Genomic DNA, 24,423 nt, shown 5'->3' with positions numbered 1-24,423 from the left:
TTCCGGTTTCCCAATCTGATAAAAAGTTAAAAAGACCAGTTATTTTTTGAAGAGTTTTTGGGTGCTTTCTGCTTTTCAGAAAATTATAGGAATATTAATGGGAGCTGGAGATCCAGAGAAGCGATAAGCTTGGGAAAGCCTGTGCAGCCAAGCTTGTGTTCTAGTGTAGATGAGTCATCTGGTGGACCCCTTCTCAGTCTTGGGATTTGGAAATTGTGTCATACTTTGAAAAATTAAGAAACTGAAGGTGTCAGGGCAGTCCTCTGCTCGTATGAGGGATTACCCAGTATTACCTAGGTGGCTGTGTGCACTAGGTCTGGAGTCAGCAAGACTTGAGTTCAAATCCGGCCTCAGACACCTACTTGCTGTGTGACCCTCGGCATATCATTTCACCTGGTTGCCTCTCTTCCAACAAGGAAAAGCCACCTCCTTAAAGGTCACCTACTGTATCTTTAGGGGAAGCAGAAAGAACAGCAACAGTTAGTAGACTAGTTGGGCCTCTCCTGGAACCCATGTCCTTCCCAGGATCTGCCAGGCCGGCATATTCCTTAGAACACAGAAAAGAAACCGGAGGGATCATCACTTTCAGCACGCAGGCTGTTATCTTTCCCCCTTCTCCAGTTTGAGCATGTCTTAGGGAAAGCATGGCCTAAATGTGGCCTCTGCCCACTCTATTACAACAGAGAAACTCACAAAGACTGTGTCTGGAGAAACAAGGAATGGAGCAGACAGTCCCTTGAGGGCTCTCAGGCTTGGTAGGGCTTCCTTCTGGAACAGGGACTTTCCTCTTCCATCTTTGCCTTCAGGCTTTGTTCTCAGTCTGTTTCTACATATGCTGATTCCTAAAGTGATCTCTGCATTGCACAGCATAGTGATCTTAGCCCCTTTCTTAGTGAAGAGAGTAAAATATGACTCACCCTGCCCTCCCTCCACACCATGATGGCTTCAGATGCCAACCTTCATGAATGGTCTGGACTCTGCTAGTCCAGCTCGTTGCTGAATTATTCCTGGTCTCCACCAAAGTATTTCCTCTTCTCTAAGATTTAGCTCTTGATATAGATAGGCCATTTTGGCTGTTCTAGGAAGACTTGTTAGCACTGGAAGGATTCATCCTTTTAACAGATTCCCCAATAGTATAAAATCTCTTTTAGAGGGAAAAATTATTAGAGATATGTTGGGAGAAAGGCCATTGCCCAACCCACCCTTCCCACCTGAGCCTTCATACACAAGGCTGTACACTGCGTGTCTGGTTATCAATTGCGGCTTCTGTTTAAACATTTTATTCCAGACTTAGTAAACATCAACCAAAACAAGCATCAAACACACACACACACACACACACACACACACCCACACACACGAAATATACACAAGTGTTTGAATGGACTGTGATCTCTTTCAGCCATGCAGATCCCAACCCTTCCGTGCCTCCCTGTCTTGTGACCATTCTTGTACATCCCCTCCCATGAGGCCTCCCCTGGGGTACCCAACATTTGCTGGAGGCCTTGCTTCCTTTCCCAGAGCATTGAGAGGGTACCTGTCACCGATCAGTCTCGTGACCAGCCCAGACTCTCTTCCTATCAGATGTTTCCCCAATGAGATATTTTTACTCTTGCTCTTCAGGATTGCTCATTGGTTACATGGTGTACAACCCACCTGTACTCACTGCACGCTTCTCCATTGTTCTCTGCATGAGATTCACGTTTAATTCTTTGCAAACTAGCGTATTCCACACCTCTCTTCATTATGGCAACACAGATGGGGTATCGGTATTTTGAAAGATAGATTTTTGTTTCTGGGAGAAGCTTGGGGTTATTGAAAGAGCTTTTCAGTTTCCTAAAAGCAATCTAGCCTGCTCCCCTTCCGCTGTTTAATTCTGGGTCTGATTTGTAGTTCGTTTTTATTATCTGTCCCAGGTGTATATGCTGCTATTCTCCATCCATGTGGTCTTCCTTAGGAGAATAGGCAGCCCAAACTCTTTTGAGTGGCATGATCTCTTCCCGGTGGCTCTACAAGTCCTATAGCTGGATGCCACTAGTGTCACGGCATCATCCAAAACAGGAACACCCAGAGAACATCACCGTCCACAGGCAGTCCCTCTTCAAATTCACTTGCAAGCTACCGTCTCCAAACCATGCTGTCATGCATGGACTCCTCTGCTCATTTTCTAGCTCCCTCTTATATATTTGTTTTGTTCTTGTTTTGCTTCTTGGTGAGGCAGTTGGGGTTAAGTGACTTGCCCAGGGTCACACAGCTAGTGTCACGTTTCTGAGGTCATATTTGAACTCAGGTCCTCCTGACTCCAAGGCTGGAGCTCTATCTGCTGTGCCACCTAGCTGCCCCTCCCTCTTATATATTTGTCTTCCCATATTAGACCACGAGCCTTTGTTGGTACAGACCATTGCGCTTTCTTGTGTTTATCTGTCTTTAGTGCCTGGCACATGGTAAACACTTAATTAGTGCTTTATCAGCAGCAGCAGCATCCATTCATTCATCTTATGCTCCTTTCTGGACCTACTCCGCCACAGTGGTGAGCACCTCTCTGCTTTATGCCTCACGTGATATTTATGAACAGAGGGCCATTGAATGAGGTTATTTCTGTTGTTAAATGTTTCAAGAAATCTTGAATGATTTGGCTTATAGATAGAGACTACTTGTTGGAATGTCCTTAAGACAGTGTTTGCTCTACTGAATCAAATGCTCTTTCATAATCAACAAATAACCTCAGCGGTCTCTTGTATTCTTTATATCTTTCAGTCAATTTTGTGATGATAAAGATGAGGTCTGCTATAGAGCATCACTTGAAAAAGTCTACCTGTCCCTTACTAATACCTTCTTTGAGGAAGCCCTTACTGCGTGGGTAGACAAATCTCATAAAGATTTGTATGGATGAGAAAGCCGGTGGAGTGTGGAGTTGCTGCCAATGTTCTCGAATTTTTTTTTTATTAATAAAGCCCCAATTTTTTCCATGTCTTTAGTATCTTCCCTTCCTTCAAATATCTTGTGAATCAATTCCTCAGTGCCCTCAAATTATGTCAACTCCCACATGTATTTCCTCTGTGGCTAGTTGGGCTAATCCAGCTACTTTTCCCATCTTTTTTTAATATTAGTTCCAACTCCTCTATGAGCAGCCCAAGGCTGTCATGTCAGGGTCCAGGGATGGTGACACACCCTCCTAAAAACAATCTGCCTGTTTTTCATTTTCTTCTACTTATTCCCCTCCTTCCATTTTTATTCTTAAATGACAACAAAATGACTTTGCTTAGTTGGATCTCTGTCCAAGCTTTCTTTTCTTTTCTTTTCTTTTCTTTTTTTTCTAGGCAACTTGCTCAGGGTCACACAGGTAGTGTTTGGTCTGAGGCCGGATTTGAACTCGGGTCCTCCCGGCTTCAGGGCTGGTGCTCTATCCACTGCACCACCTAGCTGCCCCCAAGCTTTCTTTAAACTGGTTTTACCTTCCACTGTTTATGAGATGATGCTGTTTATAATTACTTATCATGCTTCATAAGATTTTTATAAACCACAATTTGTTTTTAAATTTTAATTTGACAGGATAACAAAAAAGTCCCATTTGCCTCTGCGTCTCCTTCTGAACTTTTTTCTTCATTTTTTTGGGGGGGGATTTTTTATTATTGCTTTTGTTTGAGTCTTTCTTTTTATACAATTGTATTCAGCAGATACAGCTTTCTTCACTCTGCTTCATGAATCTTCCCCATAATTCTTTGTATTCTTCCTAATTGTCATTTCTTATGGCACAATAATATTTGATTACTATTGTATACCATGATTTGTTCAGCCATGCACCAGTCATTGGAGCCAGGGGTTCCAGTTTTCTGTAATTCCAGATAGCACTACTCAATAATTTTGTAAAAAAAGGTCCCTTTTTCCTTTTCAGTAACATTTTTCCAGTACAGTCCTTCTAGTGTGATCACGTGGTTAACAGACATGAAGAGTTTTTTGCTTCAGATTTTGCATTACCATATTGATTTTCAGAAAGATTGTATCCATTTATTGCAATGTCAATAATGTACTTGTTTCTCCTACAATGTGACTTTTTAAAAAAAAAAAGCTATCTTTGCCAATTCGGCGGTATAAGGTGATATCTAAGTGTTATCAAGTACAGTTTCTTGGACTTGGAATCACCTAGGCTTGCAGCCAGTTCATTGCTGCCCAGATTTGGCCAACAGGGCTCTCTCCAGTCACTTAGGAAAGAAGTGAAGGAATAAGAATCTGAACCCAGGAACACAAGGAATAAGTGGGTAAGGAAATTCCCTGTGGAATTTTCCTGTAATTCCTTTGGTAATGAATGAGTTTCATAGCCTTTCAGTTTTTAAACTGGAAATTCTGGGATTCCTAAAACTCCCCCAGTTTTTAGATTTCCTAAGAACAGAGTTTAGAATTTGCCTGGACAGGTTTGCTTTAGGAGGTAATTGAATTGCCCTTCCTTGGAAACTCCTAGTTTTTGTAAAAGTCAGTGTGCAAGCTCTCTGTCTTATCTGAGAGTGAAAGGAGTCCTGAGGCAGAATGACAGAATGGATGATGATTGAAAGGCAAACAGAGTCTAGGCTCCAAACTTGGCTTCTTCCCACTTTCTGTATTGTACTGTCAAAAACTCAACACACGCACGCCCTTTAATTCCCCCCATCTGGATGGCGGGACTACAGAGGATCCTGCGATGAATGCAGCTGGCTGGGTTCGTAGATCTTTTCATCCTCCTGTTCAATGCATCACTCTGCTCTTCTTTAGAAGTTTGCACCCAAAGATCTCAGTCAGGGCACATCACAAAACAAAGCAGGATCTTTGAAAAGGCATTAGGAACAATGAGAAAATACACCTTCCTTCTCTCCAAGAAGTGAAGGACTGTGGGCTTGTCTCATACACTCTCTGTGTTAGTAGATTTTGCTGATATCTTTGTTACTGACTAATATGGAAATGTTTTGCATGATTACACATACATAGCGTACTTATCATCTCAGGGAAGAGTGAAAGGGAAGAAATTTGGAACTCAAAAAAAATTTTTTAATGAATATTTAAATGTGTTTTTATATGTAATTGAGAAAAAGTAAAATGTTTTTTAAAAACAAAATAAAAATCTTTGTTACGAGGGATCTCTTGCTGGATATGAAATTGCAAGGTTTATTTGGAAATGAATGTGATGTAAAAGTAAAGGACAGTACTAAAATTTAAAAATAAAGTAAAAGACATTAGAGTAAAACTCGGGAGAAGTAAATAACTCCTATTACCCATTCAGTTGCCAAGCCTTCCTTCATAAATAGTCAGTCAGTAAACATTTATTAAGCTCCTACTGTGTGCCAGGCATTGTACTAAAAAAGATAGTCCCTGCCCTTGAGGAGCTCACAATCTAATGGGGGAGACAGTATTCAAACAACCATACACAAATAAGCTGTATACAAGATAAACAGGAAATCATCAGCAGAGGGAATCACTAGAATTAAAAGGGATTGAGAAGAGCTTCATGTAAAATAGCAGTATTAAACTCAGATAGACATGGAGCCTCTCCTTCACGCATAAGGATCTCTGCAGGCCAGGCATGTTGACTTAATTTCAAAATGTAATATTATCTGTGTTGTGTTGTATTTTTATTTAATTTGTAAAATATTTCCCAGTCATATTTCAGTCTGGTTCATTTGCATGAAGACCCTAGACCTTCTGTTGGATATCAGTGCCATAAAAGGTGGGATTGAAGCCAGGGAAGCCAGGAGGTGGAGAGATGAGGAAGACGAGCATTTCCAGGCATGGCGGCAGCCAGAGAAAAAAAGAGTTGCGCCATGGAGGCTCTTGGGCAAGGAAGGGCGAGGAAGAAGGTGTTACTGGATCAGAAGAGAATGTGAGGGGTTGTGATGTTTAAGAAGACCGGAAAAGGGGAGAGAGCTAGCGTGAAGAACGAGGTTATAAAAGGCTATGAATGCCGAGCAGAGGATTTTGTGTTTGATCCTGGGAGCGATCGACAATCCCTGGAGTATATCAAGAAGGGGGAGTGACACGGGAGACCTACATTCTAGGAAGGTTACTTTGTCCCCTGAGTGGGGGATCACCCAGAATGGGCAGAGACTTGAGGCAGACAGGCCCACCAACAGCTATGAAATGTATGTAGGAGTGAGGTGATGAGTAGGCCAAGGGGTTGGCAGTGTCCAAGGAGAGAAGGGGGCTTATTTGAGAGGCATTGCAGAGGTGAAGTCTACAGCTTGGATAGGGGAGGTGAGAGTAGTAAGGAATCCAAGATGGCTTGTGAGCCTAGGGGGCTGGGAGGATGGTGTTGCCTTTGACAATAATGAGGGGGGCGGGTTAGGGAGAAAGGTGATGAGTTCTGTTTTGGACCTATTGAGTTTAAGATGTCTGCTGGACTTCCGGGTCCAAGATGTCTGAAAGGCAGTTGGAGATGTGAGATTGGAGATCAGCAGAGAGATAGAGCTAGATAAGTAAATTTGAGAGTCATCAGCATAGCAGTGATAATGGAATCCATGGGAGCTGATAAGATCACCAAGTGAAATGATAGAGAGCAGAGGTGTCAAACAGTGAGCAGCTGTTAGGCCACCAACTGTGGCCTAAGCCAGATTAAAATGTAATTGGGAAATGTTTATTTTTTTAATTAATTTATTTTTAATTATCAATGATCATTTCCATAAGCTTTTGAGTTTTAAATTCCCCCCCCACCTCCCTTCCCAAGACAGAGTGCAATCTGATATAGGCTATACATATACATTCCTATTAAACATATTTTCACATTAATGATGTTGTAGGTAAGAATTAGAACTAATAGGAAGGGGGCAGCTAGGTGGTGCAGTAGATAGAGCTCTAGGCTTGGAATCAAAGAGGACCAGAGTTCAAATCCGGCCTCAGACACATGATACTTACTAGCTGTGTGACCCTGGGCAAGTCACTTAACCCTGATTGCCTCACCAAAAAGCAAAAAAAAAAAAAAAAAGAATAGGAGGAACCACCAGAAAGAGAAACCAAACATAACAGAAGAAAAAAAAATAGCAAATAGTATGCTTCAATCTACATTCAAACTCCATAGTTCTTTCTTTGGATGTGGATAGCATTTTCCATCACGAGGCCTTTGGAGATGTCTTAGATCCTTGTATTGCTGAGAAGGGTTAAGTCTGTCAACATTAGTCATTGCACAACTTGGCTGTTACTGTGTACAACGTTCTCCTGCTTCTGCTCACTTCACTCAGCATCAGTCTATACAACTCTTACCAGGTTTTTCTGAAGTCCACCTGCTCATCATTTCTTATAGCACAATAGTATTTCATTACCTTCATATACCACAACTTGTTCAGCCATTCCTCAGTTGATGGGCATCCTCTCAATTTTGGGGAAATATTTAACAAAATAAATAAAAATACAAGAAAATGTAAATATCATTACTTTTTTTTAACATTACATTTTAAAACTGGTAATATACAGTCCTCAGAGATCTTTATGCATGGATTGGTGCCCCCATTTCTATCTGAGTTTGACACTCAAGAAAAAAGAAAAGCTGACTCAGGACAGAGCCCTGCAAGACACCCATGGTTAGTGGGCATGACCTAGCGGAAGATTGAGCAAAGGAGACTGAGAAGGAACAGTCAAATCGAAGCAGAACCAGAAAAAACCTAGTAGTAGTACTTCCAAAAACCTAAAGAGAAGAGAGTATCAAGGAGAAGAAGGTGATTGACAGTGTCAAAGGCTGCAGAGAGGTCAAGAAAGAGGACTGAGAAAAGGCCATTGGATTTGGCAATTAGGAGATCATGGGTAACTTTGGAGAGAGTAGTTTTGACTGAATGATGAGATTGGAAGCCAGATAGTAAAGGGTTAAGAGGAGAGGAGAGTGGAGGCACCTGTTATAGTGCTGTAGACAACCTTCTCAAGGAGTTTAGCCACAAAAGGGAGGAGAGATATCAGTCAGTAGTTAGCAGGGATTGGAGGACCAAGGGAGGAGAGATATCTTTGTAGGCAGTAGGGAAGTAGATATTGGACAGGGAGAGATTGAAGATTAAGTGAGAGAGAGGATCATACAGGGGCAGTCTGCTGGAGGAGAGGGCATGGGCTGGGATGGCTTGCCCCAGTAGAGAATGGTTGGCCTTGGCAGGAAGAAGTACCACCTCATCATGTGTGAGATCCCTGATGATCCCCCTTTCTACTTAATTGTATACATGTGTTATCCCCTTCAAAAAAAAGTTCCTTGCCAACATGACAAAACAGGAAAATGATAAACGTTGGAGAAGATGTGGGAAAATTGGAATACTAATGCATTGTCAGTGGAGTTGTGAACTGATCCAACCATTTTGGAGAGCAGTTTGGAACTATGCCTAAAGGGCTATGAAAATGTGCATACCCTTTGATCCAGCAATAGCCCTTCCAGGGCTGAATTCCAAAGAGATCATAAAAATGGGAAAAAGACCCACATGTACAAAAGGGATGCCCATCAATTGGGGAAAGGCTGAAAAAGTTGTGGTATATGAATGTAATAGAATACTATTGTGCTATAAGAAATGATGAGCAGGCAGACTTCAGAAAAACCTGGTAAGAGTTGTATGGACTGATGCTGAGTGAAGTGAGCAGAAGCAGGAGGACGTTGTACACAGTAACAGCCACATTGTTCGATGACTAACGTTGATACTTAGCCCTTCTCAGCAATACAAGGATCTAAGACATCTCCAAAGGCCTCGTGATGGAAAATTCTATCCACATACAGAGAAAGAACAATGGAGTCTGAATACAGATCGAAGCATACTATTTGCTATTTTTTCTTCTGTTGTGTTTTGCTTCTTCTTTCTCGTGGTTCCTCTTGTTGTTTCTAATTCTTCTTTACAACATGACTAATGGGAAAATATGTTTAATAGGAAAAAAAAAAAGCTCCTTGAGGGTAGGAACTGTTTTGGCCTGTTTAGTGGCCCTGTATAGAGAGGTGATAAATAATAATAAACATTTGCTGTATAGAATTCAATTCTATCTTTCCTCTGACCCAACTCCTCATACATACTTTTTCGTTAATTAGTTGGCATATACTAGAAACCATAGGGCAGAAAGAGAAAACTGATGAAGAGTCAGAGTCTAGATCACAGAACATCATGGGGATGGGATACCAGTTGTCCAGGCTCTCCTGGAGCTTTCTGCCTGCTAAGAGCACAACACTTAACAACTTTCTGGCTTGCCTTCATTTCATTCTTTGAAAAGCAAAGAAACCAACAGGGTGGGGATTCTATTACAGATCTGATTCTCCCCAACAGAGAGGAGCTGGACATTCTGGTAGAAATGATGGGAATCTCCAGGCCAAGTGCCCACTAGCAAGGTGTAACCTGCATTCTGGGTAGGTGTCAGGAGGGCAACCTTTGGAAGATACAGAGGGAATGATAGATAAAAGGCCAAGGACCAAAATTCCACATGAGAAATGAGCCAAGGAGGCTAGAAAGACTCTCAAGAACGTAATTATGGAGGGAAGCAATTCCAGTGAGGAAGAAAAATGAAAATTGTCTGAAAAAAGCAATGCAGATGCACAGAGAATTCACTAGCAAACTGAGATTTTTTAAAGTCACATACAGAAGATGGATGCAAGGAAAAGTGACAAAGGATGAATGCAGAAGTGTGGCAGGGTCCTGTAAGGACAGTGTTCGGAAGGCCAACAGTCAGAATGGCAAAAGCTGAAGACACACGACAGAGCGGGATATTGGGAAGTGACAGGATTAAAGGCAGAGAGGACCACTAGCCAGGGTGGATGGAATGGTTGGTAACTGACAACCGGGAAAGGTTGAGTTGCCTAATTATTTTTTTTAAGTTCATTTACCATGTATTTTTTTATTTTGAATTCCAAATTCTTTTCCTTGAGTCCTTCCTTCACCCACTGAAAAAGCAAGCAATATGATACAAAGCATATTTCTATATTAGCTATGTTACAAAAAAAAATTAAAGGAAGAAAAATAAAGTAAAAAACATTTTACTTCAATGTGCACTCAGAGTTCATCACTAGTTTCTCTAAAAGTGGATACCATTTTTCATCCTGTGTCCTTTAAAAAGGTCTTCAATCATTGTATAGATCAGAGTAGCTAAGTCTTTAATGGTTAATCATCATTACAAAAATTATGTTACTGTATACAGTGTTCTGAGTTGCCTAATTCTTATCTTGCCAAAGAATGACCTTTGGACCAGAGAGAACAGAACAGAAATTCTTGGGGGATGTTGATAGCCAAGATAAATAAAAAGAGCTAGTAAGATAGCACCTTGCATCCCTTGATTCATTCAGGTCACCTGCCAGAGGGTCTGCAGTCTCTATGTGAAGTGCTTCGAAAACCTTGAAGAACTGTATAAAATATTAGCCCTAAAGCAGGGAGAGAACTGGCAGATGTGATTGCTGAAGCATTGTCAATGATATCTGAAGAATGTGGAAAATGGGAGGAGTTCTGCACACCCAGAGAAGGGCAGGTGCCCCAAGTTTCAAAAAAAAAGGAAAGAGAATGGAACCTGTGACTTCAGGCCAGTGAGCCTGACTTCTCTTCCTGGGGAAATTCTAAACCTTATTATTGACAAGATCGTTAGTGATGTTCTCATTCAGGCCTTTATCCCCCCCCCCCTTCTGGCTTGGACAGTAGCCTTTTAATTGTCTCTCTGCCTTAGGTCTCTCCTCTTTCTGGTATGTCCTCCACATTGAGGCCAGTGAGCTATCCCTAAAACACACATCTGATCATGTTACTCCTTTGTTCAAAAATTTTCTGTAGTTCCCCATGGCCACTGCTTGTCTTGGTACCCGTTGTATTCTTCCCCCACCTCTCATCCAACCTAGTGGAGCTCTCTGAAGTCCTAGACCTTTGAGTTTGGTTTTGTCTTTGTCTCCTTCTGGATGTTCTATGTCTTTGTCATTTAAAGTAAGCCTACCTTCCCAAGCTCATTACACATTGGTCTCCTTCACACAGTTCACTATACAACCAAACTTGCCTTTTTATTCCTCCTTTATGACATTCCATCTCCTCTTTCCAAGTCTTTACGTGATGTTTCACCAAGCTTGAAATTTATTCCTTCCTCTCCTTGTCCTCTCAGAATCTCCCACTTCCTTCAAAAGGAAGGTGTCGGGTGTCAGGCCAGACACCACTCCCCTACACCAGTTCCTTCATGGTTCCCCCTACCCCACCCCAACCCCAGGATGGCTTATATTTTACCATACATTTTGTGTCAGCTTACGTTTAAACATTTGATTCCCTCAATAGAATTTAAGTTTCTTGAGGACAAAACTGTCTAATTTTTATCTTTTAACCCCCAAGACCCAGCACCAAGCCTGGCACTGAATGATTGCAGATTGATTGTTACAGAAAAAGTCGTTGTGATTTCAAGGAATCAGGATGACTTCATAAAGAAGTCTGAACATGCTGGACTCATTTTACTTCCTTTCTTCAATAGGTTTAGTGAATCAGTAGAGCAAAAAAGTACCATAGATATATTATCTCTAGATTTTAGCAAAGCATTTGATAAAATATTTTGAGCTATAATTGTTGAAAAGTTGGAGGGGCAGCTAGGTGGCACAGTGGATAGAACACCGACCCTGGAGTTAGGAAGACCTGAGTTCAAATCCGGCCTCAGACCCTTGACACTTACTAACTGTGTGACCCTGGGCAAGTCACTTAACCCCATTGCCTAACGAAAGAAAGAAAGAAAGAAAGAAAGAAAGAAAAAAAAAAGAAAAGTTGGAGATATGTGGACTGGATGCCAGTTCAATTAGTAGGTGAACTTGGAATTGGTTGAATGACTGGCCTCAAAGAATGGTCATTAATGGCTCAGTGTCCTTTGGCAGGGGATCTCTAGTGTAGTACCCCAGTGAGCTGTGCTTGGCTCTGGGCTGTTTCATATTTTTGTCAGTCACTTGGATAAAGATGTAGATGGCATCTTTATCAGATTGGCCAGTGACACCAAGCTGGGAGGGGTTGCTAACCCACTGAGTCACAGAGTTAGGATCCAAAACAGTATTGACAGGTGAGAACACCAGGCTGGATTTGAGAAGGAATTAAGCAGGGGTTTAGATGTGGGTAGCAGCTTCATAGGGACAAGATGAGGGGAGAAGCAGAGTTGGACTGTGTTTGTCTGAAAAAAGATCCAGAGGTTTAATGGACAGATGAAAGGATCTGTATGAGTCAGCAGTGTGATATGGCAGCCAGAGGAGCTGATATGATCTTGGGCTGCCTTAAGGGAGGTAAGTCCCTCTGCTCTGTTCTGGTCAGCCAACATTCAGCATATTGGGTTCAGTTTCTGCACGTGCCATTTTAGATCAGACATAGATTGGTGTCCAGAGGCCTCAGGTGGCCCGTCCATTTCTGATATTCTGTGATTCCATGCTTGCATTCCACATTCCTTGGCTCTCTAGGTTTGTGTGGTGGCGTCCTGATAAAGTCTTCTGTCTTCAGACCTGTAGTATATCACACGTTCGGTCTGAGCCTAACACAAAGAATCAGTGTTTAGGGAGGTGGTTGCCAAGGTCAGGCTGCTTACTGTTAACAGGCTTTCTTTGGGCTTTCACCACACGCTGTGTGTCTGGGAGTATTAAATATGGTCGCTGATGATGATTCCTACACGTTCTATGAATTTTGCTTTTCCCTTGGCCTGTCGTCCAGAGTTCTGACCTGTCTCCTAAAGCATAATCCTCCCAAAGTCTGTAGAGTTAGACTAGATACGCTCTAAGATTCCTTCCATGAAGGTTCTGAATCCTGTGAAATACCCCATACTGCGTGGTGTTGAATACTGCTAGGGAAATTCCCTGTCTCCCTGGGCCCATCCCTAGAAACTGGGACAGTTCTTCTCTGACCTGAAGACCTGAGACCAAGACATGTGTGAGGTGGCTTAGGCTGCTTGGTACCCAAGCAGAGCTCCATTCAGACCTAAAACAGTGCCAGGTTCTCCCTGTTCAATAGCCTCTACGCTGACCTGCCTCCTCACTCCTGGCGCCCTGCAGCCCAGGAATGACCCAGAGCTAGCCCAGATAACCAGAGCTGGGTTTGCAGCAGATCAGCCCTGAGTGATGAGACCTGACGACCTTCTCTGGGGCCATCTCACCAGAGCGTTCGTTTCCGCATCAGACTCCTTAAGTCCTGTTTATCACTGCTGCTCTGCACCAGCCCTGCTTCTGAGTTAGTTGGGGAAGAAGGCATCGCTTGCCTCTTCTCTGCAGGATATCTGCATTATGATTATCAGGGGTAAGGAGAAATGAAGCTCTTTCTCCCCGAGTCGTGAGTCATAATTGAGTTCAGTTTAAATGCCAAGATTTTAATCACCTTCCAAGGACAATGGTCCCAAGACCCAGAAAGCAGCAGCCTGCTGCCTGTGCATACACCGAACCGCTTTTGAGCCTCCTTTGTTCTATTTCTGTGCCTGTGGGAGTGTAGGAAAGCTGCTGCAGTCCTCTGATTGCTATTTAAAGACATTCTTCATGCTGCTGCTGCTGCTGCTGCTGCAAGGGTTTCTTTTCACACCATTTTAGGATTGATGCATGACCCTGAGAAGCCCTTCGGTATCAAGGAGCAGCCCAGATGGACTCATACCCAAGTGCCATCTGACTTCACTCCTCTTGCCTCCTTTCAGAGCACTTAATTGATAGCTGCCATCTTGGTCTCTGGCTCTTTGGCTGCCCAGCCAGTCTGCCTCCCAATAGCCTTTTTGGTGCCTCAGCAGTTAATCCCTTTCTCTTTATTCTTCAATGAAGGTAGTTAGTAATACCGTGCCTACTGGAGCCTCCAATCAGCACTTGAGGCACTCTGCCGATTTGTAACAGTCAGACACAATCCAGAAAGGGTAAAAACTGCATTTATCTCTGGGTCTAACGGAGAAAATGCTTTGAAAAAAAAAAATGTTTTAAAAGCTCAGCCACCTTCGATTTATAACAATGCGTAGAACTTCGAGCACATTCAATATTCTATACCTGTCAGGCATGGATAACACCACCCCCCAGACTACATTAGTAATCCTGGCTTTCTTTTCTGACTCTCCCAAAGCTTTCAGGGAAATGTCTGAAGAGCCTGGTCTTTTTGTTTAAAATGGTGAGATTTCTTGCTCCATGCCCATCAAAGAGGAGGTATAAGCTTTATTGATAAAGAATTGATTCTTCTGCCAGCCAGAAGCTTCCTCCATGAGGTCAGGAGCACCTGCACCTTCTTCCCCTTTGCCTTTCGTTTGCTCACTGCACATTATCTCAGATTATTCATCACTTGGACAAAAACAGTAAAACCCTTAATACTAATTGTGGTTTGCTTCTTTCCAGTTTATGCAGGAGAAATTCCTCTCTCTAGCTATATGACACTTGGCTTGGTCCAGGTATTTGAGCTGAACAGATATTCTACTTAATAAACGGTTACTGTCTACACTGAAACCTGATTTACTGATTCCCCAGGATTTCCAAGAACCCAAATGATCTCACAGCATATTTGCTGCTCTTCTTTTCTTCTTCCTTTTTTTTTAATCATGAACTTGATAAACATTAAGTATTAATATTTCCATATGTGAAGAACAGGAAAAGAGATTTGGACATGAAACCAGGAGTCTCCATTATGCACATTTGTTTCTTTTTTTAAAGTTGATTTTAAATTTAACATGGTCATAACAACACTGTCCTCCTTGCATGTGACCCCTTTTGAACTTCTTTCTGTTCCCTTCTGTGTACTTTTAAATGTTTCATTAACACTATTTTCTTTCTTTACATTTCTAGTACTACCCCCTTATATTTCTACTCCACCTGCAAAAAAAAAAAGCCCTCACTTGAAATAAAAAGTTTATTGAAGTAAAACAAATTCACCTTAGTCTTGCCTGAAAATGTATGTCTCACCCTGGAGCACTGATGTCCTCGGTCTTCCCCTACTTCCTGGCTCAGTTCTCTAGACATCCTTTGTTTCTTTCCCAGCCTTTGTCTTACCCACTGTTTCCCTTCTCTCCTACCTAGCTCTGGAAGCATAATCAAATTAATTTTGTCATTGTTTCTGGGAAAAGTATGTCAGCCTGTTCCCCTATAACCCCACCCACCATCTTTGTAACTTTCCAAATCAGTATTTCCCTTCTTTACCATCACTCTTCTATTTGTCATCTTCCACTTTAAACTGTAAGTTCCTTGAGGGAAGGCACTGCCTTTACTCTTATATTTGTCTTCCCAGTTAGCACAGTATTTGGTGTATAGTAAGCACTTAGCAGATGCTTTTGAATTTATTCATTCTTCACCATCTGCCTCTCTGCTAAGAGGTGGGAAAACTGCTTCATCATCAGTCTTCTAGAGTGGTGATTGTCATTGCATCAGTCAGAATCATGAAGTCTTTCAAAGCTGTTTTCTTTAACAGCTGTGCTCACTTCACTCTGCATCAGTTCACACAAGTCTTCCCAGGTTTCTTTTGGCAAAATAATGTTACATTTTCACTGATGTACCAGAATTTGTTCAGTCCTTCCCCACTTTGTGAGGAGGAAAAGCATTCTAGGCATAGGGGACAGCCTATACAAAGGTATATTGACAAGAGATGGAATGTCACACAGTTAAACACAAGCAGACAGATTTGGTTGGAGCATAGTCAGCCAGCCACAGGCACTTATTAAGCCTTTACTATATGCCAGGCACTTTGCTAAGCTGTGGGAACCAAAAAAGCAGAAAGATACTCCCTGCCCTCAAGGCACTTACATCCTAAAGGGAGAAAACAGTAGGTAGAAGGAAGATGAAAAGGAGGGGAGGAAAGGAAAGGGAGGGGCGTACCTTGGAGAGAGGAAATGTTAGAGAAAGTCTGGAGAGGTATGAGACCTCGTTGACCAGGCGCCCTCCTGAAATGGAAATTCTGGGAGAAGCCATCTGGCCAGATGGAAGGACTGTAGGGGCAGAGGGTACTTCCCGTGTATGAACTCCAGGACTGAAGCAAAGTGGCACAGTGGATAGAGTGCCAAGCCTAAAGACAGGAAGACTCTTCTTGAGTTCAAATGTGGCTTCAGACATTTACTAGCTGTGTGACCCTGGGCAGGCCTCAGTTTCCTCATTTATAAAATGAGCTGGAGAAGGAAATGACAAACTACTCCAGTATCTTTTCCAAAAAAGCCCCAAATGGGGTCACGGAGAGTTGGGCATAACTGGACAACAACTTAACAGAGAGTTTCCAGGATGAAGAGGATTCAGAGGCATGGTGGAGGAATTCCAGAATGCAGCCTGGAAAGGATGAATGGAGCATCTGAGGGGTAATGATGTGTAACCAGTCTAGAAAAAAAGACCGGAGCCAGATTGTGAAGGACTTTAAATGCCAAGTAGAGATGTGTACATGTTATACAAAAGGTTAATTTCTTATGACATGGTCAGAATTATGCTTTAGAAATAATCAGTTTGTGATCAACTGTGATAGATTTAAATCTTCTCAGCAATACAGTGATCTAAGACAATTCCAAAAGACTCATGATGGAAAATGCCATCCACATCCAGAAAAAGAAGTATGAAGTCTGAATGCAGTTTGAAGCATACTATTTTCACTTTTTTTGGTGTGTGTTTTTTTGGGGGTTTTTTCTTTCTTATGGTGTTTCCCTTTTGTTCTAATTCTTCTTTCACAACGTGACTAATGTGGAAATATGTTTAACATGATTGTACATGTATAACCTATATCAGATTGCTTGCTGTCTTAGGGAGGAGGGAGGGAGAAAAATTTGGAACTCAAAATCTTATAAAAATGAATGTTGAAAACTGTCTTTACATGTAATTGGAAAATAAAAAATCGTATTAAGTGAGAAAAAAGAAATATTAGTTTGGCATGTCTGTGGAGGAAGGAGGAGAAGGAGGGAGACTGGATGCAGGGGAATTATTTTGGACACTGTTGTAATAGTCCAGATGAAAGGTAATGAGGGCCTGAACCAGGGCAGTTATGGTGCGGAGAGAAAAGAGAGATATTGAGGAGTATAATTGACCGGACTTGGCAACTAATTGGATTGGAATGGGGGAGAGTGTGGAATGAGAGTCATAAATAATGCCTAGATTATGAACCTAAGCCAAGAAAAGTGGAACTATCCTCACCAAAAATAGAGAAGTTACTAGGAGTGAGTTTAAGGGGAAAGATAGTTTGTTATATTTGAGATATCTTGAATTTAAGATGCCTGTGGATCTTCTAGGTGATGACCAGTTGAAGATAAGAGAATGTTATTGTAGAGAGATGAGAGATGGCTATGTAGACATGGCATAGAGATGGTTGTTGAATCCATGGAAACTGATTTGATATGAGAGACAGAGAGGGAGAGCAGAGGGCAAGACTAGACTGGATCTAGGACATAGCCCATCACACATAAAGGCCAGGATGTGAAAGATAAAACTGAAAAAAAAGACTGAAAATAATCAGTTCAGCATGTAGGAAGAGAACAGCACAAGAGAAAAGTGCCATGAAAACCCAGGGAGGAAAGACTCTCCTGAAAGAGGGAGTGATCAAAATATTCAAATGCTATAAAAAGGTCAAGAAAGTAGAGTGAATAAAGGTCTTTGGACTTAGCATGAACACAATCATTGGTAACCTTAAAGAGAGCAGTTTCCATCAAATCATGAGAATGGAGCCAGTTTGTAGAAGGTTGAGAAGTGAGTGGGAGGTAACAGTGGAGACAAAAGTATAGATGGGCTTTTCCAGGAGTTTGACTCTGAAAGGAAAGAGAGCTATAGAATGCTAGCTTGAGGAGGATAGTAGTATCAAGTGAAGGCTTTTTAAGAATGGGGGAATTCTGGGCAGCTTGGTAAGCAGCAGGGAAAAGACTCAGTGGCTAAGTAGAAGTTTATAATTATGGAGAGAGAGGGGATGGTTGAAGGAGCTGGCCAACTTATTCTTCAAGACTGGACCGAAGGAGGAGAGGACATTGAAGTGGACAAGAAAGAATTAAGGATAAGTGCCACCATTTTTTTTCAGTGAAAGATGAAACAAGGTCCTCTGCTGGCAGAAAGGAGGTGGTGTTGGTGATATTGTAGGTGCCTTTAGAAGAGACAATGGGATATAAAGTCAATCAGGGAAAAGTGAAAGGCTTAACAAGTAACAGCAAGGGCCCAGATGAGACTGGACAGCATTAATCTGTAATGGATCCAGTCATTTGTAATGGGACTTCCTCTGTCTTTGCTCAGCAACATAAGAGGGTTGAAAGGAGATGGTAGGAGGAATCTAGAGTTGGGGTCTGGAAAGGAACAGTGGGTAATAGGACAGGTGAGCAAAGAATTCACTAATTATAGTTCTTAGCCATAGGGAGATATAGCTTAATTTTTTTTATATTTCACATTGTAGTGCTAAAGATTACTTTGTTCAAACTCCGCCATTTAAAATTTATTTTAAAAAAAGAGAGAGAGAAATCTGCTGGATCTAATTTAGCTCCTTCTCTGGGGATTGTGCTCATTTGTAATTATTTATGATAACTTAATCCCAGGATAATAACAGAAGAATCGGAGACATTCTTCTGACTTCACTTTGTGAAAATCACTTTGAATGTGCCCCTTTTTTCCTTTTGGTTTTCACTATCTCATCCAGCATTAGGATATTCTAGATCAGGGTCTTTGAGGAAAGTAGAAGTGCTCATTTTTGTCTTTTCTATTGTGAGTGCACCTGTGAGAGCTTATAGCTGTCCCCTGCCCTTTTGAATGTAGCCACGAGTTCCATGATGTGTTCTAGGCCAAGTCCATTGTGGTTGACCATCCCTATCCCTGCAGCATCCATCTTACTTGCTACAAGTCGTCCATGCCAGGAAGAGGAAAAAAATGTCAGATGCTTTTGGCAAAGTGCCCTTGCCATCCCTCCTTGACATTCCTCAAAGAATTCTGACTACTTCCTAAGGATATCCCCAATCAAACTGACTCTCAGATAGCAAAGAGGTTCATGTTCACCACCCACTGTTGTAAAACGAGTTAGACGAATTAGCCCCCACCCTCGGTACAGAGTGGGATGAGCGGCAGGTGTGCTGAACTGTTAATGAGAGGTTTCCCAGGTGGGATTGCCTGTATCCTGCCCACCACAGAGACTCCTGTGTGTAGCTTTACCTTTGAACTCTCTTCATGCTCAGCCTGTGATCTGAGGGATTTGATGACAATCCCTCCTTGACATGGTGCTTTGATCCATGGGGAGTCCAGAGGAAGTGCTGTGATGTGTGGGATTCCCAGAGTTACAGGGATTCAGTGAGGAAGGGCACTGTGGTGAGTTATTGGGATTAAGTTTTTAATTAAAAAGGAGTTGTGCCTGACACTTGGTGCCAAAAGGGGAGATCCTCCAGCTGGTGGGAGCAACCTTTGCCCTTTTACAGGTGACTCACACTCAAGGATGAAGCATTATTGAAGTGCACGTTGCTGCTATTCTTATCATACAGGGCGTGCTGTGGGCTGGGGACAATTTAGAATCTCCGTCTTGCTCCCTGTAGGGAAATGAGGGGTCTCTTCCAAGTTCTCTGCCCCAACAGGCATGAGGTTAGTTTGAAATGAGGACCCCATCCACAACCACTGGTGTTCTCTGGCTGGGTGGTAGACTCTCCTGGGACAAAGGTGCCCTTGTCACAGATAAGGCACAGAATCTATCAGAATGAGGGTGCACCCCTGCCCCTTAAGGAAGGTTGCTCATTCAGGGGTTCCTCTCACCTGTTTACCTCTGACGGAGATGGGAAGGAAGGAGAGGGAAAGTGAACCAATGTGTATCTGTGTCTTCCCTGTTCCCTCTCCCCCCATCCCCATGGTACCCCTACTTTCTGATCAGCAAGAAGGAAAAAGTCTTTGAAGAAGAGCAGTCTGTTCTTGTATTGAGTGGAAGATATCTAATTAAAAAAAAAAGATATCTGATCAAAAACACAAAGTGAAGATTGGCCGCCTAACTCTTATGGGGCTTCTTCACCCTTTCAGTTGGGTGACAAGTGGAGGCTGGGGAAATGCACAACCTGCTTAATGCATGTCCTCTCAGTATCCTGTTCTTGCTATAAGTTATGGCACCAGAGAGGAGAAGAGGGGGTATCCTTGGGAGCGCTCCCAAAGATTTCACAAATCCTTATCATAATGTGACATCAGAGTATTCGTCATGAGGGACAGGAGGGGTGATATCTAAGAAATCTCCTGGTTCCCAGGGAAAAGTCGAAATAGGAGACATTGGAGCTAGAGAATCACTGAGGTGAGAGAAGAGAACTGAAGTGTGGGTGACTCAGAAAGTGGCTGCAGGGGAAAGTTGGGGGCCTCCTGGGCCCCATGAGCTGAACGCCTACTTGGAATATGGGCAGCCCCCTGCCATTTTGTAAAGCAAAAACATTAAGTTTTGGCAAGTATTGCTCTCTGGAGCTTGCTGGCCGTGAAGGTAACTCATCGCTAGTCAGGGGAAGCTGGGTAGTATTGGAAAGGTTTGTTCTCCTGGCCACATTTTCATGGAAGTGTGTGTGCCTCTCCCCACAGGTGCTGAGAGATGTCCTGAAGGACCTTTACCACCTGCTGAAGCACGTGGTCCGTTTTGAGCCAGATGAGGCAGCCAAGCTGCATGCCCAGCTCGCCCTGGAAGAACTTGATGAAATTATGAGAAGCTTCCTGTTCCCACCACAGACGCTGGAAAAGAAGATAGTGGTACTCCCATAACATGCCCTTCCACAGAGGATGGTCAAGTTTGGAGCCTCAAGACAAGCTGGGCGGCAAACTTCTTCCAGAAAGGGGTCCCCCTCCCCTCCTGCTGTTAACAGTATGGCCACAGAGGGGGCAGCTAGGTGGTGCAGTGGATAGAGCACCAGCCCTGAAGTCAGGAGGACCTGAGTTGAAATGTGGCCTCACACCAAACACTTGACACTTATTAGCTGTGTGACCCTGGGCAAGTCACTTAACCCCAATTGCCTAAAAACAAAAACAAAAAAAACCCAACACCACAGGTGGCCACAGAGACAGCTTCCTGCCCAAGAATGTCACCTGGGGTCTCCCTGCCTAAAGATGCTGCTCATGTAGTCATCGATAACCAGCCTGCCATGTAGAAATGAGGGGGAAGGGTTTTGAGGCACACACTCACATCCCTCCCCATTCCTGCCCCGATCCCGTTAGGGAAGAAGTGATTTTGTTGGGGCAGCTAGGTAGCATAGTAGATAGAGCACCAGCCCTGAATTCAAGAGGACCTGAGTTCAAATCCAGCCTCAGACACACAACATTTAGTGGCTGTGTGACTCTGGGCAAGTCACTTAACCCCATTGCCTAGCCAAAAACAAAACAAAAAAAAGAAGTGTTTTTGTAAAGAAAACATTTTTATAGGAGGTGGTGGCATTTGATGACCTAGAGATTCTCCCTGTGACATCCTTCCCCAGTGAGAGGCTCATTACTCTCAGTGGCAGTCACAGTGAGGAGCACCTGTCCTTTGATGCTGATGAAAGCGGTCATTCCCACAGCTGGGGAGGAAGGGACCAATGTCTGTGGAACACTCCCCATAGAATAGGTTGATTTTGGCTGGAGGGAGCCAGAAAGGGGACCTTGGGAGACCATCTAGTCCAGCCCTCCTCCTCATCTCACAGATGAGGAAACTGAAGCCCAGAGAGAGGTCTCAGGGTGAGTTAGTGGCCTCCTGACAGCCTGGGCAGGCGTCTTTTCCCTCTGCCACCCTGGGCAGCAGTGCTGGTGGCATTCCCAAGGGATAGTCACGGAACAGACGACTCCCGAGTGGAAGCCTCCCGAGCCTGTCGAATCCTCCAGATAAGAAGGGCAAACTCCATTCTCTCCCTGGCCTCCTTTTCCCACCCTTTTGTGCGTTACAGCGTTGTCCATGGTAAATGGGGCTGGAAGTACCTTAGGTATTTGCAGGTGCCAATGATAAAGACAGATCAGCATTTGTCCAATTTCTCCCCATCTTAGAAAAATGCATTTTCCTAAATGCATCTCCCTGCTGCACCTCCCTCCCTTTGACAGAGGGGACGATCTTCTTGGTTCTGATGGGAGAGGGGATAGGTTTAGAAATGAAGGTGATATTTTAAAAAATCAATAAAAAAATTTAGGAGAAAGATGCCATTACGTGGATTGGATTGATAGTAAGTACATTGAACACAGTGCTGTGCGCACGAGGACAATCTCTGTGAAAGTATCCTCTGGTGACGTACCTGCCAGAGAGTCTGCCTTTCCAGCACAATCACTTTCACCTTGGCTAATTTAGAGGCTTGAGTAACCCAGACTCTGTGACATTATTCTGAAGTATATATAAATTAATGATAATAGCTAGCATTTATATAATTGGCACAGTACTTTATGCATTGCCATCCCCACAACAACCCTATGAGTTGGTACTATTAGGATCCACATTTTATGAATGAGGAAACAGGCTGAGAGAGGCTAAGCAACTTACCCAGGATCACACAGCTAGTAAGTGTCTGAGGCAGAATTTGAACTCAGGTCTTCCTGTCTCCCAAGTCCAGCACACTATCCACTATGCCACCTAACTGACCCTTCCCCTTATTTCTGTCTGCTTTTTCACTCCTTGCTTAACCTTGCCCAGTAAACCACATTAAGGAGAAGTTAGAGAGAGAGAGATAAATGGATGGATGGATGGATGAATCGATGGACGGATGGCTCAATGAATGGGTGGGTGATAAGATGGATGGATGGATGAATAAGATTGATAAATAAATAGATGTGTTTATATTATACACACGTGTGTATTTCGGTTTCTTGGCCTGCCTGACTGCATGTCGCTCAGATCTCTCTACCAGGCCCCACTCTCCTTTCCTCCTTTCTTTTCTCCACTTTCCTCCTCTTCCTCTTTCCAAGGTTTGGTGCTGTCGCCCTCTTTGCTTCCAAAGCCCTGTGGTCAGCATCATGGGATGGGAAGTCCATAAAGACAACAACTGGAGAGATAGGAAGGCCTTCCCAATCCTCGCCCCAGGGCAGTCTCACTCACTGTTCTCTAGCCAGGCATTGGCATGGAATCCGCCATGCTCTCAGGGTCTTTTATTGACTAATCTGTGGTCTAGCTAAGGTGCCACAGTAGATGCATTCCTGCATTTGGAGTGAAGAAGAACTGAGTCTGAGTCGCACCTTAAACACTTACTAGCCATGTGACTCTGAGACCTCCCAGAGACTCAGGTTCCACTTCTGAAAAACAGAGATAATAACAGGTTGCTTCGCGGCTCAAATAATGTATGGGAAGCCTGTGTATTCGTTGTTAGTACTAATCTGCTCACCCAGGGCAGCTAGGTGACACTGTAGATCAAACACTGGGCTTGGAGTCACGAAGACTCATCTTCCCCAGTTCAAATCCGGCCTCAGACACTTGAGGCTGTGTGACCCTGGGCAAGCCACTAAACCCTGTTTGCTTCAGTTTTCTCATCTTTAAAATAAGCTGGAGAAGGAAACGGCAAACCACTCCAGTATCTTTGCCAAGAAAACCCCAAATGCTGGACGTGGCTGAAATGACTGAATAACAACATTCACTTTGCTCCTCCCAACCTCCTCCCATAATTGATGTTTCCACTTACTAAATAATCTCCCTTTTATCCTTTTACAAACGTCTCATCTGTTCATAATTCAATTTGCCTCCAACTTTCTATCGTTCTGTCCACCCATCCATCTTTAAAGTCCAGGTGGTGAGCCCTGAGGAGTTGGGTACCAAATCACAGGCCTGTTCGGGCCACAGATCCTTCTAGTTTGCCTTCTTTCTGAAAAATTACTTTGGGGGTCAAGATGATAAATGCTGTCAAACAGAAAACAAATGCACACATTTGCCTCGACAGTCCTGTTGAATTTTTTAAGTCAACTTTCTTCTTTTTAAATGCAAATGTTGTTTTGAAATTCTGACTTCCCCTACCCTTTCTCAGCCATCACCCCTATAACTTAGCATCAGCTGAGACTGTTCAGTGTTAATTTGTCCTCTTCTGAGCATCTCTCACTCAAAAGGAAAAGGAAAAGCCCATGAATGAATCTGCCCCCAGAGCACCCCTCCACCTCATTCATTCCCTTTGTCTCTGAACCATTTGGGGTGAAGTGTTTTGTCTGACACTTGTGGGGGCCTCTATGTCTAAGACATCTGAAACAATGCAGTCCTGTCTGTCGCCTTCCTCAAAATAAGTTAGGCTAACTAACTGGGAGAAAGAAAGAAGGAAAGAAAAGAAACCAAATTAGCCAGTCCGAGGTGGGAGTTCGATCCTTCGTTCCTAGGCAAAGGGAGAGGATGCCTGGGGAGAAGCAGAGTTGGCCTCTTTCAGAGCTGGCAGCCTGGGGTGGGTCAGATGAGGTGCCAGCTGTCACCCGAGGGAGATGATGCACCTGCAGTGGTCCCTGCACCAGCAGGAGACAACGAATGACCCTTCTGCGGCTTTGCATATCCAAACCAGTCAACTCTGCAATCACCTGCAGTAAAATCCCTGCAGTCAACTGCGACAGTGCAGCTCCTCAGACTCACCCACCTCCCCTTCGGCTGCCTGCCTGCTTCAGGGCTGGCAAATCCTCTTTTCTCATTTATTCATTGCTGCACTCCTCATCCTGCTGGCCAGCTAGGTCAC

The 24,423-nt window shown here is 43.3% G+C and overlaps 1 protein-coding gene across 1 annotated transcript in view; it reads left to right on the top strand.

The window, feature by feature from the left end:
• TANGO6 (transport and golgi organization 6 homolog) overlaps positions 1–22,572 on the top strand; it is a 207,676-nt gene extending 185,104 nt beyond the window's left edge. Inside the window, 1 exon segment of the mRNA XM_020989092.2 lies at positions 20,363–22,572. Within this exon segment, the coding sequence (XP_020844751.1) occupies positions 20,363–20,539 (177 nt within the window). The 3' untranslated portion in view covers positions 20,540–22,572.
• Positions 22,573–24,423: the final 1,851 nt, after the last annotated feature.

Source organism: Phascolarctos cinereus, unplaced genomic scaffold (genome assembly GCF_003287225.1).
Source record: "Phascolarctos cinereus isolate Bilbo 61053 unplaced genomic scaffold, phaCin_HiC Scaffold_2;HRSCAF=192, whole genome shotgun sequence".
NCBI lineage: Eukaryota > Metazoa > Chordata > Mammalia > Diprotodontia > Phascolarctidae > Phascolarctos > Phascolarctos cinereus.
Note: the sequence above shows the minus strand (reverse complement) of the source record. Positions and strands in the feature narration are given on the sequence as shown.